Below are 19,890 nucleotides of genomic sequence, written 5' to 3' on the forward strand. Positions count from 1 at the left end.
TGCAAATAACGACGAATACAGTGATTAGTTACACAGAAAATTAACATATTCTTTGTAAGTGGACTAGGCGCCATCGGGGAGGGGCATGGAGCTTCTTTCAGGTGCCTAGGAAGGGAGAGTCATACCGTGACGCACTCACAGAACTCTGCTGGTTCGACCTTTGCTAGACAGCAAAGCAGAAAGGGGCTGAGCTACGCTGATCCCAACCAGCACAGCCGGGCTAGAGAGGAGGGCAGCATGGCACAGCAGCAACTGCTGAGAGATGGGGGATGACGCCCAAAGAAGGCTGGGGAAGGTGCCATGGCGGCAGAGCCAGAGACACAGGCAGCAAGGGTATTCAGAAGAGCAGGAGAGGGGTCAGAGTTAAGAGTGCTTGCCCACTAGCGGAGGACTGCATGCAGTTCCCAGCACCCACATCCAGTAGCTTACGGCTACCTGTAACTCCAGTTCAGGGGATCCTGTGTTCTCTTTTGGCCTCGGCAAGCATCACACACATGTGCACATATATGCGCGCGTGCGCACACTCACATATACAAATAATAAAAATAAAATACATCTCTAAAGAAAAGATCGTAGACCACTTCCATGGTAAAGCCAGAGTGAATGGCTCTTTCCTCAGGAAACCAAAGACACTGGAAGACGATCTAGGGTTGAAGAAGTAAACCCTGTCTGGAGCATCTCAAATGCTGGGTGAAGTATTAGCTGTGTACCACCTTGTCACCATTTAGAATGGTATGACCTGTCCTGTCCCAAAGTGCTGACATCCACATGGTCGTCAACACGGGGATAATCAGGCAGGCTGCCATCTTGGGTGGTGGAGGGCTCAACAGCTTCTGTCTCGTGGGCCAGTTCTGTGACATCCTTCTCTGGTCCAGACAACTTAAAATGCATGGAGTGCCAAGAAAATTATTTGGGTGTGGTCAACTAAGGGGTCTTAAGGTTGTACACTGTTTAACGCAGTGGTTTTCAACCTTCCTAATGCTGCGGCCTAATACACTCTCATATTTCGATGACCCACACCTTAAAATTGTTTTGTTACTACTTCATTACTGTAATTTTGCTCCTGTTATGAAGTCATGTAAACATGTGATATGCACGATGTCTGACATATAACCCCTGTGGAAAAGTACTTTGACTCCAAAGGGGTCACAACTCACAGGTTGAGAACCACTAACGGTTTAAGGAGTTCCCGAGAGAGTTTTTGAAAAAAAGACCCAGTTCCACCAGGTGTGGTAGTGCACAGCTTTAATCCCAGCACTCGGGAGGCAGAGGCAAGTAGAACCCTGTGAGTCCAAGGCCAGCCTTCCTTACATAATGAGTTCCAGGACAGCCAGGGTTACATAGTGAGACCCTGTCTCAAAACAAACAACAAAACAAAACAAAAACAAACAAGACATAATTCTGAGAAACCCATGTTCTGATTCAATTAGCTTTGGGACTGGGCAGGTGTGGGGGGTTGGTGGTGATACATTCCAACAGGGAAGAGAATTACATGACTTCAAAGGTCTCACCCAGCTTTGTACAGGGATGAGGAAATACGTGAACTTAGGAACGTCAGTTAATGAAGAAGACCATGCAAGTCTGGATTCCCACAGGCAGGAAGCGTCACTGCAGTACTTAAAGACTAGAAACATTATTTTAGCTGGAATTAGACACTGGGGTCAAAGCAAAAAGAAAGGCGATAAGCAGCCATTTAAAACGTTTGTTTGTTTTTTGTTTATTTTTGAGTCAGGGTTTCTCTGTGTAGCTTTGAGCCTCTCCTGGATCTCACTCTGTAGCCCAGGCTGGCCTCGAACTCACAGAGATCCGCCTGGCTCTGTCTCCTGAGTGCTGGGATTAAAGGCGTGCGCCACCACCGCCCCGCCATTTAAAAGGTTTAATTTCAAGAGAGCAAACTTCAGAGGCAAAACCAGCCTGCCCAATGGGCCAACGGGTTCCTTGGGAATGATGTTGACAAGGCTGAACATCCCAGGGAGCTCATTTATGAAGTACAGCCTGGATCTAGATCTCAGGACCCTACCAGATAGGCTCTGTAGTGAGAGATGGAAAGGGAAGGCGGGGACCCTCCTTTGGGGGAAGAATATGACACTTAACAGCCCCAGACCTATCCCACACCTGACAAGCACCCCTCCCCGATAGGCTGACTGTAAAAATCTCTCGATGCTGACTTTTTAAGGAAAGGTGGTCTCTGTGATGGGATAGCCCTCGGCACAGGAAGGAGATTGTCTCTGGGACCTCCAGGAAGTGGGTCGGTCTCAGCCACTATTCTGTTTGATGACTACTCTTACCAGTGGCCCACTTCTCTATGATGATTTCTGCAGGGCACATAGAGAAAAGTAGAATATGATGCCAGGGGCACTCAGAAAGTACAGGGGCAGCAGGCTTAGGCTAGGATTTGGGAGCCCGTGTGCAGGAGCCTGGAATGTGAGTGGAAAAACAGATGCAAATAAGATTGGCAAGCAGGCTATGCTATCAAATGGAATTCAGCTGTCAGCCTTGGCACTTAAGTTGGGGACCAGTCAGATGGGCATCATAGTACAGCCAAGGCACAGCGCCATTCCCAACAGCCAAGAAAGTTCCCAAACAGTCTTCCTGCCAGTGGTTAGAATCACCAGGGTACCTTGAAAAATAAAATATAGATGAGGAAGGGGGCAGGCCTGATTTAATTGGTCTGGGCTAGGGGCTGATACTGGCATCTGTTAAAAACTCCCCAAGTGGTTCTAACAAAAGTTGCTTCCAAGGACTGACAACCATCAGCCTGCCTAGGCCGTGGTCCTTCTAATAGTTTTTGGAGGAAGTATGGGAGGCATACAGGATGCGTCTGACAGTGGTACAAGTCTGCCCATCTTCCAGCATGTTAGTGAAGAGGCTGGTGCCTATTTAAAAACCTATTAAAAATGGATTTTGGACTGGGGAGTTAAGAGCACCGGCTGCTCTTCCAAAGGACCCGGGTTCAATTTCCAGTACCCACATGGCAACTCACAACCATCCTTAACTCCAGTTCCAGGGGATCTACAGACATACATGTAGGCAAAACACACGCGCGCACACACATACACACACAGAGAGATGGACACACACACACATTTTTATAATAAAATAACTGATACTGATTATTTCACCTGGCCATGAGAACCACTGAGTGACATCAGTCAAGCACCCATGTGACTATTCTTGGTGGCACCACATGAGGTACACACAAAGAGGATGATCCCACCCCCTTAGCCAACACAACTGGGCCACTGGATGTTTCTTTCTCTACCTCTGCCTCCCCACAGTGGGAAACAGCCTTCCGGAGTGGGATCTGGATTACTCTAAGTAGTTGGTCCCGCTGGAGGAGAAGCTTGTAGGTTGGAGTGGTGTGGGGGAGGCGGTGCCTGGGGCAGGCGGGCAGGAGAATAGTGACTCAAGTGTCGGAGCTGTGAGTGGGAGAGCAAGGCAGAGCCTGCCGCTGGCTTGCTACAGTGCTGCAGAGAATTCTTCTCAGTCCCAGCACAATAGAGACCCAGATGCTCCTGGCAAAGCCAGGCTTTCAACTATGTTTTTCCCCCCCTAAGCCTGATGGCTGGTCTCCAAACATCAAGCATGCAAACTTTGAGGAGGGCATGGAGGTGCAGGGTTCAAGACCCAAGTGGGTCTGCCAGGAACCCACACTCAAGAAGTGATGCAATTCAATCTCTCTCTGCTCTGCTGGCCAATCACACAGGAGCTATTCCTCCAGGCGGTGATTCTATTGTAAACTCAGAGTCAATGAATCTTTCCTGGTGCGAGCTAAGCAGATCGGTGGCCGTTTATCTGGAGTGCACAGCCTTTGCATGAAGGCCACGTTGGCATAATTAAACCCACAGGAGCCAGGCGGTGGTGGCGCACGCCTTTAATCCCAGCACTCAGGAGGCAGAGGCAGGTGGATTTCTGTGAGTTTGAGGCTGGCCTGGGCTACAGAGCGAGTTCCAGGAAAGGCGCAAAGCTACACAGAGAAACCCTGTCTCGAAAAACCAAAAATAAATAAATAAATAAATAAAATAAAATGATAAACTAAAAATAAAAATGAATGAATGAATAAATAAATAAATAAATAAATAGAATTAAACCCACAGGTCCCTGTCAGTCAGTGTCAGCAGGGAAGCAGCTGTCTACTAGGGACTAATTGAGACAGGGAATCGGAATTTTGCCGTAAGAGCGGCAACTGGAGGGGAGGTGTGGGGGTCAGTGAAGGAGAGGCCAGGGAAGTGGTCCCTTCTTGGGAGGCTTGAAGCAGAACTTCTGAGGAGGTCGGGGCCTTTGTTACCTAAACGGTGGACCATAGGAAGGCTGGGGCATAGAGGCTGGCTTAGGAGATGGATGGAAAAAATTCATTTAGAGGCCAGTGAGATGGATCATCAGGGGAAGATATTTGCTACACCATCCTGGCAACGTAATTTCCAACGCCAGAACCCATGTAATGGAGAGAACCCAAGTCATCCTCTTACCTCTACATGCATACCACACATGGACACATAGACACAGACACACATCCATTTATAGGTGTCGCTGTCATCAGGAGATGGCTTGGGGGAGGGGGTGTCTACAATTTAAATTCCCATTACACAGAGTGGGGGTGTCTGCAGCAGCCCACACCCGCAGAACCGGGGCCTTTAATCCCACAGAGGCCTTTGGATGTTCTCTGGTATTTTCTGTCCTAATGGATGTACAGGCTGGAAAAGATCAAGGGTTCCCTTCCACCTTGCACAGAGAGCCGTGCACAGAACTCTTGATCAGTTATAAAGAGCTGGAGGCTCTCAGGGGAAAACCTGTCACTCCTGGCTAATGAGGCCCTGGCCAGTCAGTGTGGAAAAGAGGACAGAGAGGGCCGTTCCGACCTCTGCGAGGCTGCAGAAAGCATAGTGACAGGGTGGCATCCGGTTCAGGATTAAAGGTCTCGCAAAAGTAGGGGCAGCAACTAGCAAGCTGTGATTTTTGGTTCAAGGCCTGAGCATCCTACAGAAGGGGCCCCAAGCCTGGAGCGGCCATGTCAATGTTAATCATCGTGCCTTCCACACTACCTGCCAGGGTTGAAGTTGACCTAACCAGTTTGGAAGCTACTGGGCAGTGTCTACAAGTGCTGAACCTGTCTGTGAAACATACCTTGACCTGACAGTTCTATCCCCAGGGATATGCACAGCACTGTGTACATACGGTCTTGCCAAAAGACAGTCACAGACACATCCAGAGCAACAGATGTTCACTGACAGCAGGGTGGATGCCACGAAGCCAGGACCCTCAACAGACAACAACATGCAGCAACTTGCAAGAAGTTTTGAGTCAAAGAACTAGTGGATTTCATTGACATAAAGAACCTTAGGTTAAATACTCAAAGCCAATCTATAACAAATACACTAAAAAACATCAACTCAACTGCTTCGGTTTTATTTATTCGTGTATTCATTTTGAGACATTTTCTATGTAGCCCTGGCTGAACCCAGTCTGACCTCAAACTTTTGACAATCCCCCCCCACAACTGCAGTCTCTCAAGTTCGGGGATCACAGATGTGTCCCCCACCCCCGTGCATATTTCACATAGTGAATTATATAATTTGTGAAGACTTCACTGTTATATTAAAAAAAATCTCAGCCAGGCAGTGGTGGCTCATGCCTTTAAATCCCAGCACTCGGGAAGCAGAGGCAGGTGGATCTCTGTGAGTTCGAGGCCAGCCTGGGCGACAGAGCAAGTTTCAGGACAGCCAAGGCTACACAGAGGAAAGCTACACAGAGAAACCCTGTCTCGAAAAACCAGAAGAAAAAAAGATCTGTAGTATTTGAAGTCAGGATAGTGGTTACCCTTGATGGAGACTGGGCAGGGCTTCTGGGTCTTGGTTCATTAAAAGGGAGCTGGTAACAAGAGCATGTTCAAGTGTGATGACTCTGGGTGCCTGTGAATGTCTCTGTGTGTACACTGTACCTTAATAAAATGGGCAATGAAAATAACCACAAACAGCCAGGCAGCGGTGGTGCACACCTTTAATCCCAGAACTCAGGAGGAAGAAGCAGGCATATCGTTCTGAGTTCAAGGCCAGCCTGGTCTACAGAGCGAGTTCCAGGACAGCCAGGGCTACACAGAGAAGCCCTGCCTTGGAAAACCGAAAAGAGAAGCCCTGCCTTGCAAAACTGAAAAGAAAGAGAATAACCACAAACAAAACAGGCCTGGCCTTAATGCTCAGGGTGGTGACCAGACACACTTTAAAGAAAAGTCCCAAGTGCCACCACAGCATCCTGCAAAGGACCCCAGGTTTATGAGGATGGGTTTCCTATTTAACCAATGCAGCGTGACCTGCAGAATGCAGGGTGGTTCTCAGAGGAGATGGCAGACTGTCTGCTGCCTTTTCTTCCCCAGGCTGAGGCAGTCCTCAGAGCCAGGAAACATCTTACCTCAGAGGCTAGGCTGTGGCTCTTGTGATGTGTGACCCTCGGGGTTCACAAGTGGGTGTGTCTTCACCCTAGGGAGACCTCCATAGGCTTTGGATGGACAAACCTATAGGGATGTCTCCCCAGAGCCCAGCCTCTCTTGTCCCTCAAGCCTCAGCTAGAATCCTCAGGATGGATTTGGGGGACCTGTCAGTCACTGCTTAGCAGCAGGAACACTGGAGCCCCCAGAGAATGAATCTCACAGGGAGAGTCCTGAGCTTGGGGAATTTAGGGTGCTGGACCATGGGGGTTTTGAGCCATCTCTCCAGCCCTTGTGAATATTGGGAAGTATTGGTTCACGTGGGTCTCATCTGGAGCAGTCCCCAAAACAGGATAAAGCAACAAAGAAAAAGTGACTTTGGGCACAAAGGAGCATTACCTTGGTCCCATGGTAGAAGTCGTCCACACACGTGGCGTTCATGAAGGTCTGATGGAAGTGGGTGCTGGTGTCAATCCCCCCAGGGATCACCAGTTTCCCGGTGGCATCAATCACCTTGGCCCCTCCGGGGATCATGAGCTCACGGCCCACCTGCTGGATGATGCCGTTCTCGATGTAGACGTCTGCCTCGTGGGTACAATCATCGTTCACCACCTTGCCTCCCTTGATGAGAATCCGCACACTGGCTGAATTGGCAAGCATGTTCCTGTGGAAGGTAAGTGGAATCTGGTTACGGTCACTTCATACAGTGACACTCCAGAGGCACTGAAACCCACTCCTTTCTCTCAGAGCTCAATTTCACAGCCAGGGAATACAGACGGGGTAGCCTGAAAAATATTGGTCCTACGGGAAGCTTCGATCACAAGCCTTTCCCTGATCTCACAGTGGCTTCTTATCGGGAATCATGATACAATGGTATTAATATAGAAGCTGGGGGCCTGGGGCCCACAGAAACATCACTTTTAGGTGCATACAAGTACCCATGCATGGGTGTAAACACATGTGGAGGTCAGAGGTCAACCATGGGTGTTACCCCTCAGGCGTTGCTGTCTTTTTTTTTTTAAGTTTATTCGTAGGTTTATTTATTTTATGCGTGTGAATATTTTACCTACATACACGGATGTGCACCATGTGTGTGCCTGGTGCCCAAGAAGATCAGAATCTCACAGAACTTGGGTTAAGGATAATTGTGAACCACCATATGGGGGCTGAGAATCAAACCCAGGTCCTCTGGAAGAATAGCTAGAACTTTGAACTGCTGAGCCATCTCTCCAGCCCCATTTACTGAGTTTCTTGAGAAAGGCCCTTTCACCCGGATTCAGAGCTTTCCAGTTAGGCGAGGCTGGCTGGCAGCAGGCCCCAGGATTCTCCTGTTTCTGCCGTCGGGCTCTGGGATCCCCAGGGTGTACCACCATACCCAGCTTTCCACGTGGGTGTTGGAGACTGACCTCAGGTCCCCATGTGTGTATGCAGGCGCTTTATTGACCAAGTTATTTTCCCAGCCTGAGACGTCACTTCTTACCTTTCCAAAACTCTGTCTGAATTTATATAGCCCTCTGTAGTCCTGGCTGGCCTTGAACTTTGTTCTTTCCAATCTACCTCCCAAGTATTGGAGTTTCAAGTATGACGATAATGGTAGGGGCAGGGCAGAGGGGAGGAGGTACGGATATATAACCTGGCCTTTCCAAGCAGCTTTAAGGCTCCCATCTATTGGGACGCTGCCGCATACTCATATTCCTGTTTTAAAGGACACTGCTGGTTTGCCTTGGCGCTCACAGCGCATGCGTGTGAGGCAGGGAACCTGCAAGGATGAGGCAGAAATGACTTACAGGGGCTCCTGCTCTGAGCTCTGCCACTGGAATCAAAAGCCAAGATCACTGTCCCCAGTGGAAATAGTAGCAGTGACTGTCGGGTCATGAACATCATGAGCTCAGCCCCTTCTGGGCAACCCAGTGAAGGGGGGACATGGCATGAAGGGTTAGCCTCCGCTGAACACGAGGGGCACAGGTGTTTTGAAAGGACGGGCAAGTTTTAAAGGCCACACACTCCAGGGGAAGGGATGCACGTCAGATTCAGGGTGGGCCAGCTGAAGGGAAGTTAAGAGTGGGATCTCAGCCCTGGAGGCCCAGGTGATTGCCATACTCGTCATAGGTCCAGTGGTTTCGAAACGTTAGAAAGTAAACTTGTATTGCTCTTATAATCAATCCAAAGGTTCCTATGTTTGCTTGTTTTTTTGTTGTTGTTTGGGCTTTTGTTGTTGTTTTGAGAGAGGGTCTCCCTTTGTTGCACTGGCTGAATTGGAATTTCCTATGTAGACCAGGCTGGCCTTGAACTCTCAGAGATCTATTTACCTCTGCCTCCAGAGACTAAAGGCTGGCACCAATGTGCTCAACTGATGTTTGAAAGCTTTTTTTTTCCCCTAAAGAGAGCCAGGAGGGATGTAAGGTGATCCAGGCCAGCTGGTGGGACTCGACTCGGGCCATGCCCTCCTTTCTCAGAAGAGCCATCGCTGTTCAGAGGTCTCCAGCATACCCTCCCTTCTCTCTGGGCTGCCCATCTAAACACTTAACTTCCCAGTTGGAATCCCTGAAGGCAAATGTAGCCCTGACAGCTCCCCCAAAGAATAGCAGGTAATCCTACATTCTCCCCGGTCTGGAGACACCATCCTAACAGGGCTGGGCCAGCCTTGGATAATCAGGCTGGACTGCACTTAGAACCACTGAGGGGGAAATTCTCTCACTCCTTACTTATCCACAGGAGCAGGGAGCTGTGATTGACACTTCACACACCATCAACATCCTCACACAGACCTCGGGAAGGCCTTGCCATTTCCGAGAGCCTGAGGCATTGGGGTCCTTGATATGGCCATCTTGGTGTCAACAACATGTATTTACTCAGGATTTCATCTGCCCCCTTCCATCTCCGCACCCTGAGTGTGTATGCCAAAGCCTTATCCTGCAGGGGCAGGGGGCTGTATCTGCAGATGAATCTCTAAAGTTAAATGAGGTTATAAATAGAATGAAGAAACCCTGACCTGATGGGATTTGTGCCCTTGCAAGAGAGACCAGATGGTCAATTTTTTTCTCCTTCTTTTTCTCTCTAAGAATGTTAAAAAAATAAATAAATAAACGTGGAAATCCATATGAAAACACTGAGAAGGTAGCCATCTACCAGCTAGGCCCTCCCCAAATTAGACTAGTTCCAGCCTCAGAACTAGAAGCAAGTTAAGTTTTCACTATTTACTCCACCCAGTCTGTGACATTTTGTTACAGCATCCTTGGCATACAAATACGAATGCACACACTCTTAGCCTTAAGCTATGCTACCAATATGGAAGTGGGATGAGCTAGCTCCTAGATCTACAGCTGCCCAGTGGAGCCATCCAGGTATTAACCACAGCCTAGCCTTGAGGCAGGATTGGACCCAATTCCGTAAGCACCATCCTGACTCCCGGTTCCTCCTGGCACAGTGGATGGTTATCCTGGAACACCCTCAACCTGCCCTGCCTGTTCAGATAATACCGAGGCAAGGTTGTTTAACACATCCCTGCTCAAGCATCTGGAGACTATTTCTTTAAATGCAATACTGAAATCATTCATAATTTTGTTCCTTTTTTTACTAGACACAATTGTGGATAAGATCCAGGGTCTGCTCTGAGGAAATCCAGCCTACTGTGTGAGGGAGACATGGGTAACCACTTTGCAGACGCACCGTAAGGTAAAGAGATAAACACTGGCGGATACTGGTTTAAACTGGGTGCCTTTCCCAGCCTGTCAGACCAGAGCTGGCATGGGGGAGAGCAGCTTTTCAGTGATGGTAGGGAAGCCTTCTGACATCAGGATCCTCCCACAGGTTTCCACATTTCCAAGTCTGTGTCGCCAAGATGCCAAGCCCTTCTAGGTCCCCCTGCTGGGGGCTGTTGACATTCATTATGCCTCTCACCTCCCCCGTAACCTCATTAGCACCTGTTCCTAAGGCTTGCCCTGCTCAGCTCTGCTGAACTAAACAAAAGAAGCGTGTTCCTGGCATCTCCCCACAGCTTTGCCAGGTGTCTGCCTATGGAAGGGTCTGGGACAGAATGGAGTCTGCGTGGATATGCTGGTCCAAAAGGGAGAGGTTTGAAGGCAATTGTAATATACTCTCTTTAGCACCATCAATTGTCATACCCTTCCAATCTTCTTTATCGCCACCATCAATGCCCCTGTCTATTCTGTCCCTCTGCTCTGGTGGAGACAGCTGGTCCAGGCAGCATTCTAGTCAGCAGATTCCAATCAAAAGAACACAGACACTGTACAGAATGTTAGTATTGATTTTTACCAGATCACCCAGTTTATGCCCCAGTCACGCTGTAACTGCAAAGACAGAGCCCATATCTGGCCCACAGGTTCGTTACACACAACAAAGTGAATGCTGTGTGTCTCCCTCCTAAGCCTGAAACCTGACTCCTCGGGGCTATGGATGGTACTTAGAGACGGAGCCTCTGGGAGGTAATTAGGTTACAAGGTGAGACCCTTAACGGTGGGATTAGCATCTTTATTAGAAGAAGCAGGAGTCTGATATCTCGCTCTCTCTCCTCCCCAGGAGGATACAACATAAACGCATTTGCCCCCCAAAGCCAGGAATTGAACCCTCCTCAAAAACCAAATCAGTGGGTACCTTGACCTCAGCACTCCCAGGCTTCAGAACTGTCAAATCACCAAATCCTGCTTCTCCCTTCTGTCAGTCTGAAGAGACTAAACATCACATTAGACCGCAATGAGCATTATAATTAAATCATCATTAAGGGACAACTGGGCCTTGAAATAAACGTCACCTCATTTAGAGGCTTCTGGCCCATACGTTTAACAACAACAAAAATTTTCATCAGATGGTCATTTGTCTATGTGGGCAAAAGAATTCAGAACACATGTCTGTCTCGGGCAGAAATGATTTTTAAAAAATGCCAGATAGTTAAGGCCATTAGAAGGAATAAAGAATGTTATTCCAGAACTGCGCCTATTGTCCAGTTTAGTGTGACTTTCTCTCCAGTCTCCAGACTTTTATCAACAAAGGATTCTCCAGGAGGGACAAGGGTGGTGTTCCCCTGCAAACTGAGGCTTCTGAAAAATTCTAAAATTTATTCATGAGCAGTGAGGCCTTCAAAAGCAAGATGGTGCGCATCTTGATGTGCCAAGATCTATCTAACTGCACACAGCTTGCATCCCCAGATTTCCTGATTCTGTGGCCTGGTGTCTGTATTTCCTCACTCAGGTCCCGGGTTAGTGCTGAGGGGACATGTCCTGCTGGGATCCGGGCTTTCTGGGCGGGAGGCAACGCTGTGAGCAGGAAGCGAGGTCTTCCAGAGAGAGCCTCTTCAGGTTGAAAATAGCAACAATTACCGCTATCCAGCAACAGTCTTGCTGAACAGCAGAAGCCCCGCCCCTTGGAAGCTCCAGGTGGGCGTTGCTAATGCAGAATCTGCCCTGGGAGCATCCTGCCGACAGAGACAGTCAAGGTTAAGGCAGCAGCCACGAAAGGCACACACCCCGGACTCCTCGAAGGAGGCGGCGGTGTTCTGCCGACCCCGAGCCTGCATTTTGGAAATGTCTGCTGTCATCACCTTCCCAGCTCCCCGGGCCTGTGGGGAGGCGCCAGACAAGGGAAGCCTGCACAGTCTGTCCCGCACAGCTGGCCTGCCCTCCCCCGCAGCAGTTCAGCTGGGGGCTGCACGGGCACAGGGGTGCAACGGGGCCCCTTCCCGCACCAGGGCCTCAACACGATCTCGGCATTGGTTTTTAAGACATAGATTCCTATTTTTAACAGGCACGGGTTGGCTCCCATTTCCTCTTTTGAGCGAATCCGCACCAAAGTGTGTGGGGACTTGTTTCCTCCCTTGGGAACCCTGCCCACTCTGGGGTGTGTCTCTTTCGCTTGATTTCTTCACTTTTCTGTGATGAGTCTTCATAAAGCCTGCTTCTGTTTTTGCAAAGTGAGGAGAGAGAAGGAGTGGGGGGAGATGCGGGGTGGGGTGGGGATAGTGAATGTGGCTTGCCATATAACTTGACCCTAAGACATTAAAAAAATAAATAAAAGGCAAGACATTCCCGTGGCATTTAAACTAACCCAACTGCTGGCTGGGTGGCAATTTGGGGGCTGAATGAAGCTGGTGCGCTCGGAAGCCGACATGAGCTGGCTGGTGTCAAGTTCAGTAGTTACCACTTGCCTTGGGATCGACAGCTGTTTCTGAATAACATGAGCAGAAAAACCTGCAGCTATTTTTCCTTCTAATCAGCACAAAAGAAAGCAACAGTGAGATGGTGGTATTTAGCAGCTTTCTCCAGGGTGTGGCTCCATGGTAGAGCTTGGCTAGTATGTGAGACCCTTGGTTTGATCTTGACACTGAAAAACCAAAAAAAGAGGGGGCGGGGCGTACTGGGAGAGTTGACCAGCACCCTCGAGCCCCTCAGGAAAGGATTTGCTTTTGAGTTAAAAACGTAACAACAAATCAAAGCTTCAACAGATCATGAAAAGCAGAGTCGGAAACTTGGAGGCAAGTGGGGAATGCCGAAGTTTAAGTTAATAAATTAAATATGGTAAATTATTTTAGATATGTGGGTGTTTTGCTTGTTTGTCTGTCTGTGTATCATGTACATGACTGGTGTCTATGAACATTAGAACAAGGCATCAGGTCCCCTGGAACTGGAGTCACAGACAGTTGTGAGCTGCCATGTGGGTTGCTGGGAACCGAACCTGGGTCCTCTGGAAGAGCAGCCAGTGCTCTTAACAACTGAACCATCTCTCTAGTCCCAATTTTTTTTTAAAGTAAATTGATTTCTAAATTTAGAAAGCATAAAATAGTACTTAACTAATATAAAACACAATAAAATTTTATAATTAATTCTTAATAATTGTATCAACAATTGAGTAGATTTTAAATGATATTTATGGGGTCAGCTCAGTGGTAGAACATGCATTTAAGATGTGGGAGGTCGGACGGTCAGTGGTGGCTCACGCCTTTAATCCCAGCACTTGGGAGGCAGGGCCAGGTGGATCTCTGTGAGTTCGAGGCCAGCCTGGGCTACAGAGAGATTTCCAGGAAAGGCGCAAAGCTACACAGAGAAACCCTGTCTCGAAAAACAAAAACAAACAAACAAACAAACAAACAAAAAGTGGGTCCTGGGTTCCACCTCCAGCATTAAACTAAAACCATGTAGAATATTTAGGATATCCAAGTAAGACATATAGGTAATGACAGGTGGCCCTGCAGCTCTGCACTGCCATCAGCCAAGTCCCGGCAGCTCCTCTGAGAGAGGCAAGCACTCCTTAGTGTCAATGACAACTAGGTGATCACAGAAGAAGAAAAAAAGCCACAGTTGTGTCTCCACTTCTGTGTCTTTCCCCTGATGTTCCACAAGCCAACTCCACCTGCCCTGGGCCGAGCTCTTCACCAACCCTGGTTCTCCTTTAGGTACCCACCAGACCCTTCTGGAATGTTCCACAGGCATTAGGGATGCAGCTTGTCTGAAACAAATTTTATTATCCTGTCAATTTCCCCAGAAAACTGGACTTTTCCATAAGCCCCAGGCCAGTGTGACTGCCCAGGAGAGCTGGCTTGGGTGACAGACAGGCCTGATTTGGGTCAGCTGGGAGACTCAAGCAAAACGTTTTGAGGGATTTTGCAAGTAGAACCTCGTCATCATGGGGAGAGGAGCTGGGAGGACCAAAGGGCAGCTCTTCTATATTTTGCCTGGGACCTCCAAAGACTAGTTGGGGACCTGGACACCAGGGATCTGGACACAAAGAAAAGCTAGATACAGACAAGGGATACCTAGACACAGCAACTAGAAAGTTGTGACATCATCTTGGGTCCTAACATATTAATAGTCCAGACTGGCTAATAAAGAATCCTCTTAACGTCCCCCAGGACCTCTTTCTTTAACTTGGAGGCTGGGGAGCATCAGGCCCATAGAAGCTATCATTTAGGTGGAGGATTGGCACAGGGTGTCATAAACTGGGGACCACAAAGCATCTCTGTCTGTAGTAGTGTCCCCTCCTGGGCCACTGCACTACAAAGAAAGTGGGAGAAGCCTGAGGTGATGGGACTTAGAGCCAGCACCCTAAGAGGCTTTGAAGGGAGAGAACCCTGCTCTTAGGACGTCCGTGTGATGGCTGGACCAGGTATTTTGTATTTGGGAAAGTTTAAAAGCTAACTCAAAGCAAAGAAGCTGCTGCTACAACCCCCACCCACCCAAGAGCAGCTGCCTCCTCCACCCAGGCCAGGGAGGAGATAAAGGAAGGAGGCCCTTCAGGAAGTGGAATCCAAGGGCACCGAGTCCTTAACAGGCTAAGATCAAGTAAGAGGTTTTAATCCCAGCCGCTCATCTGGATTGGCCTGGATCGGCACGGCCGGCCCTAATGAGCCAGCAGCAGTCTGGAGCGGACAGAGGCTACATTCCCAAGGATTAGCTGTGAGAGGGTGGGAAGAAGTGGATCACAGAACACTTGTTCAGCAAGGTTAGTTGTAAGGCACGGAGGGAGAAACTGACAGCTGCCAGAAGCCAGAGTTCAACGTGTGTTGTGAGTGTGTGTGTGTGTGTGTGTGTGCATGAGAGTGCATGCATGTGTGTGTGTGCACGAGAGTGCAAGCGTGTGTGTGTGTGTGTGTGTGTGTGTGTGTGTGTGTGTGTGTGTGTTGGGGGTGGGTTGGGATAGATTTGGACAGCGAAACCTTCACTGTGTCCATAGGCATCTTCTTGTACATCCCTGGGTACTGCCCTGACCACAGAGGCAGACACTGGCTCTTTCTAAATGTCTAGAGGTCAAGTATTCTGAAGAAATGTAAGTACAAGGAAACCCCACATTCACAATCCTGGTCCCCCAGACCCCAGAGAAGGCTGACAGAGGTATGTATACATGGGAGACAAGGACTCTAGACCTCTTGACTGAGGCTTTAGCCAGAGAACACCCAAAACCAGGGACCAGCATTCACTGCCATCCATCCCACAGTCCCCTCCCCGATCCCTGGCAGATTCTTTAGCTTTGCTGAGCTCTCCAGGGCCCCAGCCAGCTGTCTCCAGACCCTAGAAAGAATTTCCCCAGCACCCTTTGAAGGAGGCAGCTGCGGCTCAAAGACCCCCAGAGTGGACACTTCCCAGAAACCAGCCACGATGAGGAGGGCCAGATGTCCCGAGCCAGGAGGGAACAGGCAACAGATTCTTCTCAAGTGGAGACTTATGTTCTGAGACTGATAGTCACCAGCAGGAAAACAACAATAACACAACAAAAAACCAGGGCTGGAGAGATAGCTCAGTGGTTAAGAACACTGGCTGCAATTCCTGAGGACCCAGGTTCAATTCCCAGCAACCACATGGCAGCTCACAGCTGTCTGTAACTCCAGTTCCAGGGAATCTGGCACCCTCACAGAGACATATGTGCAGGCAAAACCACTAATGCTCACAAAAAGTTTTCCTAACTGCAAAATTACCACAAACCTGGACTACCTTATTTAAAAAAAATCTAGATTTAGATTGAACTGGAAGATAAAAAAAAAAAACTGCATTTTTTTTCTCATTTCGACTGAAAATTAGTATGAACTAACTATTGCCATATGCAATACTTGCAAACAGTATAGAGGGGACAAGGTGTACATGAACGCATGAATACAGAATGATCTCATTAATACAATGATCGAATCAGGCAAAAGTGAATTAGAGAGGTTAGGCATATTGCGGTGAAGTGTGGAGAAAAGCCAAGGGCACCACGGCCCGTGAGGTCAGGATAGTAGTTCTATTTGTCAGGTAGGGAGAGGGGACTGCAGTGGTGGGCTCAAGACCACCTGTCACACAGCTGGGTGTGACAGACAGACACTGGCCTCGAATTTGTCTTTAAATCGTTAAGTGAATTCTTAGTGTAATTCATTAAACACTTAAAATGAAAAACAAAACAAAATCAGGACGGGCCCCTGTCTTAGGGGGACACAAACAGGAAGTGAGTAAAGAGACCAAGACTTCCGAGGATGTGTGAGGAGGAAACGGGGTGGGTTTCAGCGTAAGGTAGAGCCAGGAGCCTTGGAACTGATTTCACCCCTCTGAACATACAGCTGCGGCTGCAGGTGACATCAGCACTATCAGTGTGTCCTAACTCCAATAACGCTTACGAGAGCCCTCTGAGGAAACCATTGTGACTCTTGCCGTGGCCAAGGAAGTCTGAGCAAGTTCCTAGGAATCAGTCCCTCGACAGCTGAGCCTTGCTGAATCCACTTCATCCTTCTGAAAAAAACAAAGGCTCTCACTAAACACCAGCCAGAGGATGGATAAGCCAGCAGGATGGCGCTTTGCATGCATCAAGAGTTGGTCGTAAGAACAGCCAAAAGAAATGGTCAAGAAGGCTTCTCACTGAGAGATTCTGGGCCAGTGGCGGGCCAAGGACTTGGGAGAGGACCTCTCTCATTTCTTTGGAAGAAGCAAACAGTGTGGGCTGGAGCGGCAAGTCCGTTCATAGTCTTGGGGCCTTAGAAGTGGGTCTGGGATGAGGAAGCTGTTTGGAGACACGGGGTAAAGTCTATGAGTGCAGAGCCAGGAGCTGGGGCTCCGAGAGACACACAGCTCATGGGGTGTCAGCGGCAGCTAGAGCAGCAGCCAATATATTCATGAATCAAAATGTGATGGGATGCTGGTCTTAGGATCTTGAGCTGCCGGGAGGCAGAAAAGCCATGTCTGTGGCAGTCAGGGCTGAGGATGCACTGAGCTAACCAGGTGGCCGGCAGAACAGAAAAGGAAGGAACAGAGCTAGGAAAGGACCGGCTGTTTTCAGGGAAGGAATGGAGGGAGATATCCAAACTATACATAGCCAGGGTCTGTCTTGAACATTAACTAAACACAATTTTCCAAAAAGCTGACTGTTACTTTCTTTCTTGACATCCCTTAGTCCCGTCAGGAGATGGCAACTGACCCATAATGGTAAGGAGGAGGCAGAGAACAGAGACCTGGTCCTGAGCACTACTCTAGTACATGGCACTTCAGGGAGCCTGCCTCACAGCTGGCCATGGGTGATGCTAATTTCACTCGACAGATAAAGTGGTGGTAATGACCAGGCAAGGTCACACGCTTGGTGAAAAGGGGTAAGGACCGGAGTAATTCTAAATAATTATATAATAATCAAAGGTCTGGACGGTGCTAATGGGCTACCACATTGACCTTTTCTCCCGTGGAATGTTTAGGAGACACGCCAGCATGGCACTCGAATACTTTCAGCTCATTCCTGTCTACTGAACAAGTGTTTTTCATCTGTCCCGCTGTGCACAAGCCAGACCCTTACTGCTTACCTGAACTACGACATTGCTACTTCATGAATACTCTGATTGGTGTGTGGATCTCTACACTGCGCTGACAGCGATCCTGCTAAATTGTAATCCAGATTACAGAGACAGGATACCACAGTTTGGTGGGGACCCCCTCCACTGCCCCATGTGTTTGAATACTTGGTCCCTGGCTGGTGGCACTGTTTGGGGAGGTTGTGGCACCTTTAGGAGGTGGAACTTAGCTAGAGGACTGGGTCATTGTGAAGTGAGCCTTGGAGGTGACAGCCACCTGCTTAAGGCCTGAGCTCTCTGCTGTGTGATGTGTGAGATGTGAGCAGCCTCATGGTCCACTGCCACGGACTCCACTGTGCCCTCCCCACTCATGCCAGGTGCCATCTTCTCAAACTCCGAGCCAAACAAATTTTCCTTTAAGTTGTTTCCTACAGGTATTTTATCATAGCTGGCACAGACACACAGATACACACACACACACACACACACACACACACACACACACACAAACCAAAACAAACAAACCAACAAAAACAAGGTCACCGCCTACCCTATGATGGCACTGTACAAGGTGATAGACAGCATTAACCACCAGTGAGTCAGACATTTATAGCAGGAAAAAATGCATAGTCAGCCAGTTCCGATGTGAGATGGAAAACGGACAAGGTATGTCAGGCTTGAGAAAGGCGGGGACACACTCAGCTCTGACTGGAGTAGAGGACCGCCTCTCAAAATGCTTCTGAGCTGAGACTGGGTGGTTATTTAGCTCCCTGGGGCATGGGAGCGGCCAAGCAAGGGAATTTCGGACAGGAGCCAGCCCCAGAGGCCATGTGGCTCTGTGCATCCGACAACTGGTATATGTCAAGCATGGGAATCTAAAGGGCAGGGCCCACCTGTGGCCAGGACTCTGAGAGCAGCAGGAACGTTTGCCAGGGTCTTGAGCAAAGAGGGTCATCATCAGATTTACACTTTACATTAAAAAAAAAAAAGCACCCCGGAAGAAAACATAAAAGGTACTTATTTATAAACTTGATAGAAATTTTGCAGTGGAATCTAAAACCAGAACAAGTAAGTTTGATTTAGCTAAGACTATATGATACTGGAAAACCGTAATACTGCAAAAGATACTACAAACTGCTTTCTATAAAAATAAATAAAAACTGGTCCTGACATGTTCCCAACATAAAAATCAAGGATTAACATTTGCAACACATAGGCATGCTTACAAACCATCCTAGGAAAAATACTCCAATAGAGAAAACAGAAGAATTTGAGCAGCAAGCTCTGGGGAGAAGGGACCATATATAGCTAACAAGAAAATGAAAAGATGTTCACCTTTATTAATATTCAAAGAAATGCAAATCAAGGTGAGCTTCCATTTTACACCTGTCACAAAGGCTCAGAAGAAAAGGAACACGGCCCAGAGTGAGTGAGGAAAGCGGGCCTACAGCAGGCCTACAGCAGGCCTGGTGACGCACGCCTACAATCCCAGCACTTGTGCATACAAGTGGATTGTGAGTTCGAGGTCAGTCTGGGCTACACTACAAGTTCAGGACTGCCTGAGCCACACACACAGACACACAGACACCATGAAAATGAGGGGAAGGGGAGACAAGAGAGTAATGAAGTGAATATGAATGGAGTACAGTGATACGTAAGTATGAAAATGTCATAGTGAAAACTTGATTTTGAATGCTAGCTAAAGCATCTTTTTTTGGGGGTGGGTGGGGGGGTTTCAAGACAGGGTTTCTCTGTGTAGTTTTGGTGCCTGTCCTGGATCTCACTCTGTAGACCAGGCTGGCCTTGAACTCACAGAGATCCGCCTGCCTCTGCCTCCCGAGTGCTGGGATTAAAGGCGTGCGCCACCACCACCCGGCCCTAGCTAAAGCCATCTTCATTTTAAATAAATAAATAAATAAGTAAGTAAGTAAATAAATAAATAAATAAATAAATAAATACTGAAAATTGGGGGTGTAGCTCAGCAGATACAGCGCATGCACAGAGCCTGGGTTTGACCCTCAGAACTGCATAAAGCTAGGGCTGGTGGCGCATGCCTATATTACCAACACTCAGAAGAAGTGGGGACAGGAGGATCAGAAGTTCGAGGTCATCCTAGGCTACAAGTGAGTTTGAGGCCAGCCCAGGTGACACAGGACCCTGTCTCAAAATAAAAACATTATATATGTACTATATATTGCATATTATCAGAGACATGGAGAGG

At 48.4% G+C, this 19,890-nt stretch overlaps 1 protein-coding gene across 2 annotated transcripts in view; it reads right to left on the bottom strand.

The window, feature by feature from the left end:
- The window catches only part of Dpysl5 (dihydropyrimidinase like 5), an 86,410-nt gene that overhangs the window by 44,463 nt on the left and 22,057 nt on the right, over window positions 1-19,890 (bottom strand). For both annotated transcript variants that reach the window (XM_036170961.1, XM_036170960.1), the window contains exon 2: window positions 6,821-7,085. In XM_036170961.1, the coding sequence (XP_036026854.1) occupies window positions 6,821-7,081 (261 nt within the window). In that variant the 5' untranslated portion in view covers window positions 7,082-7,085. The remainder of the gene's footprint in view (window positions 1-6,820; window positions 7,086-19,890) is intronic.

Source organism: Onychomys torridus, chromosome 21 (genome assembly GCF_903995425.1).
Source record: "Onychomys torridus chromosome 21, mOncTor1.1, whole genome shotgun sequence".
NCBI classification, from domain to species: Eukaryota; Metazoa; Chordata; class Mammalia; order Rodentia; family Cricetidae; genus Onychomys; species Onychomys torridus.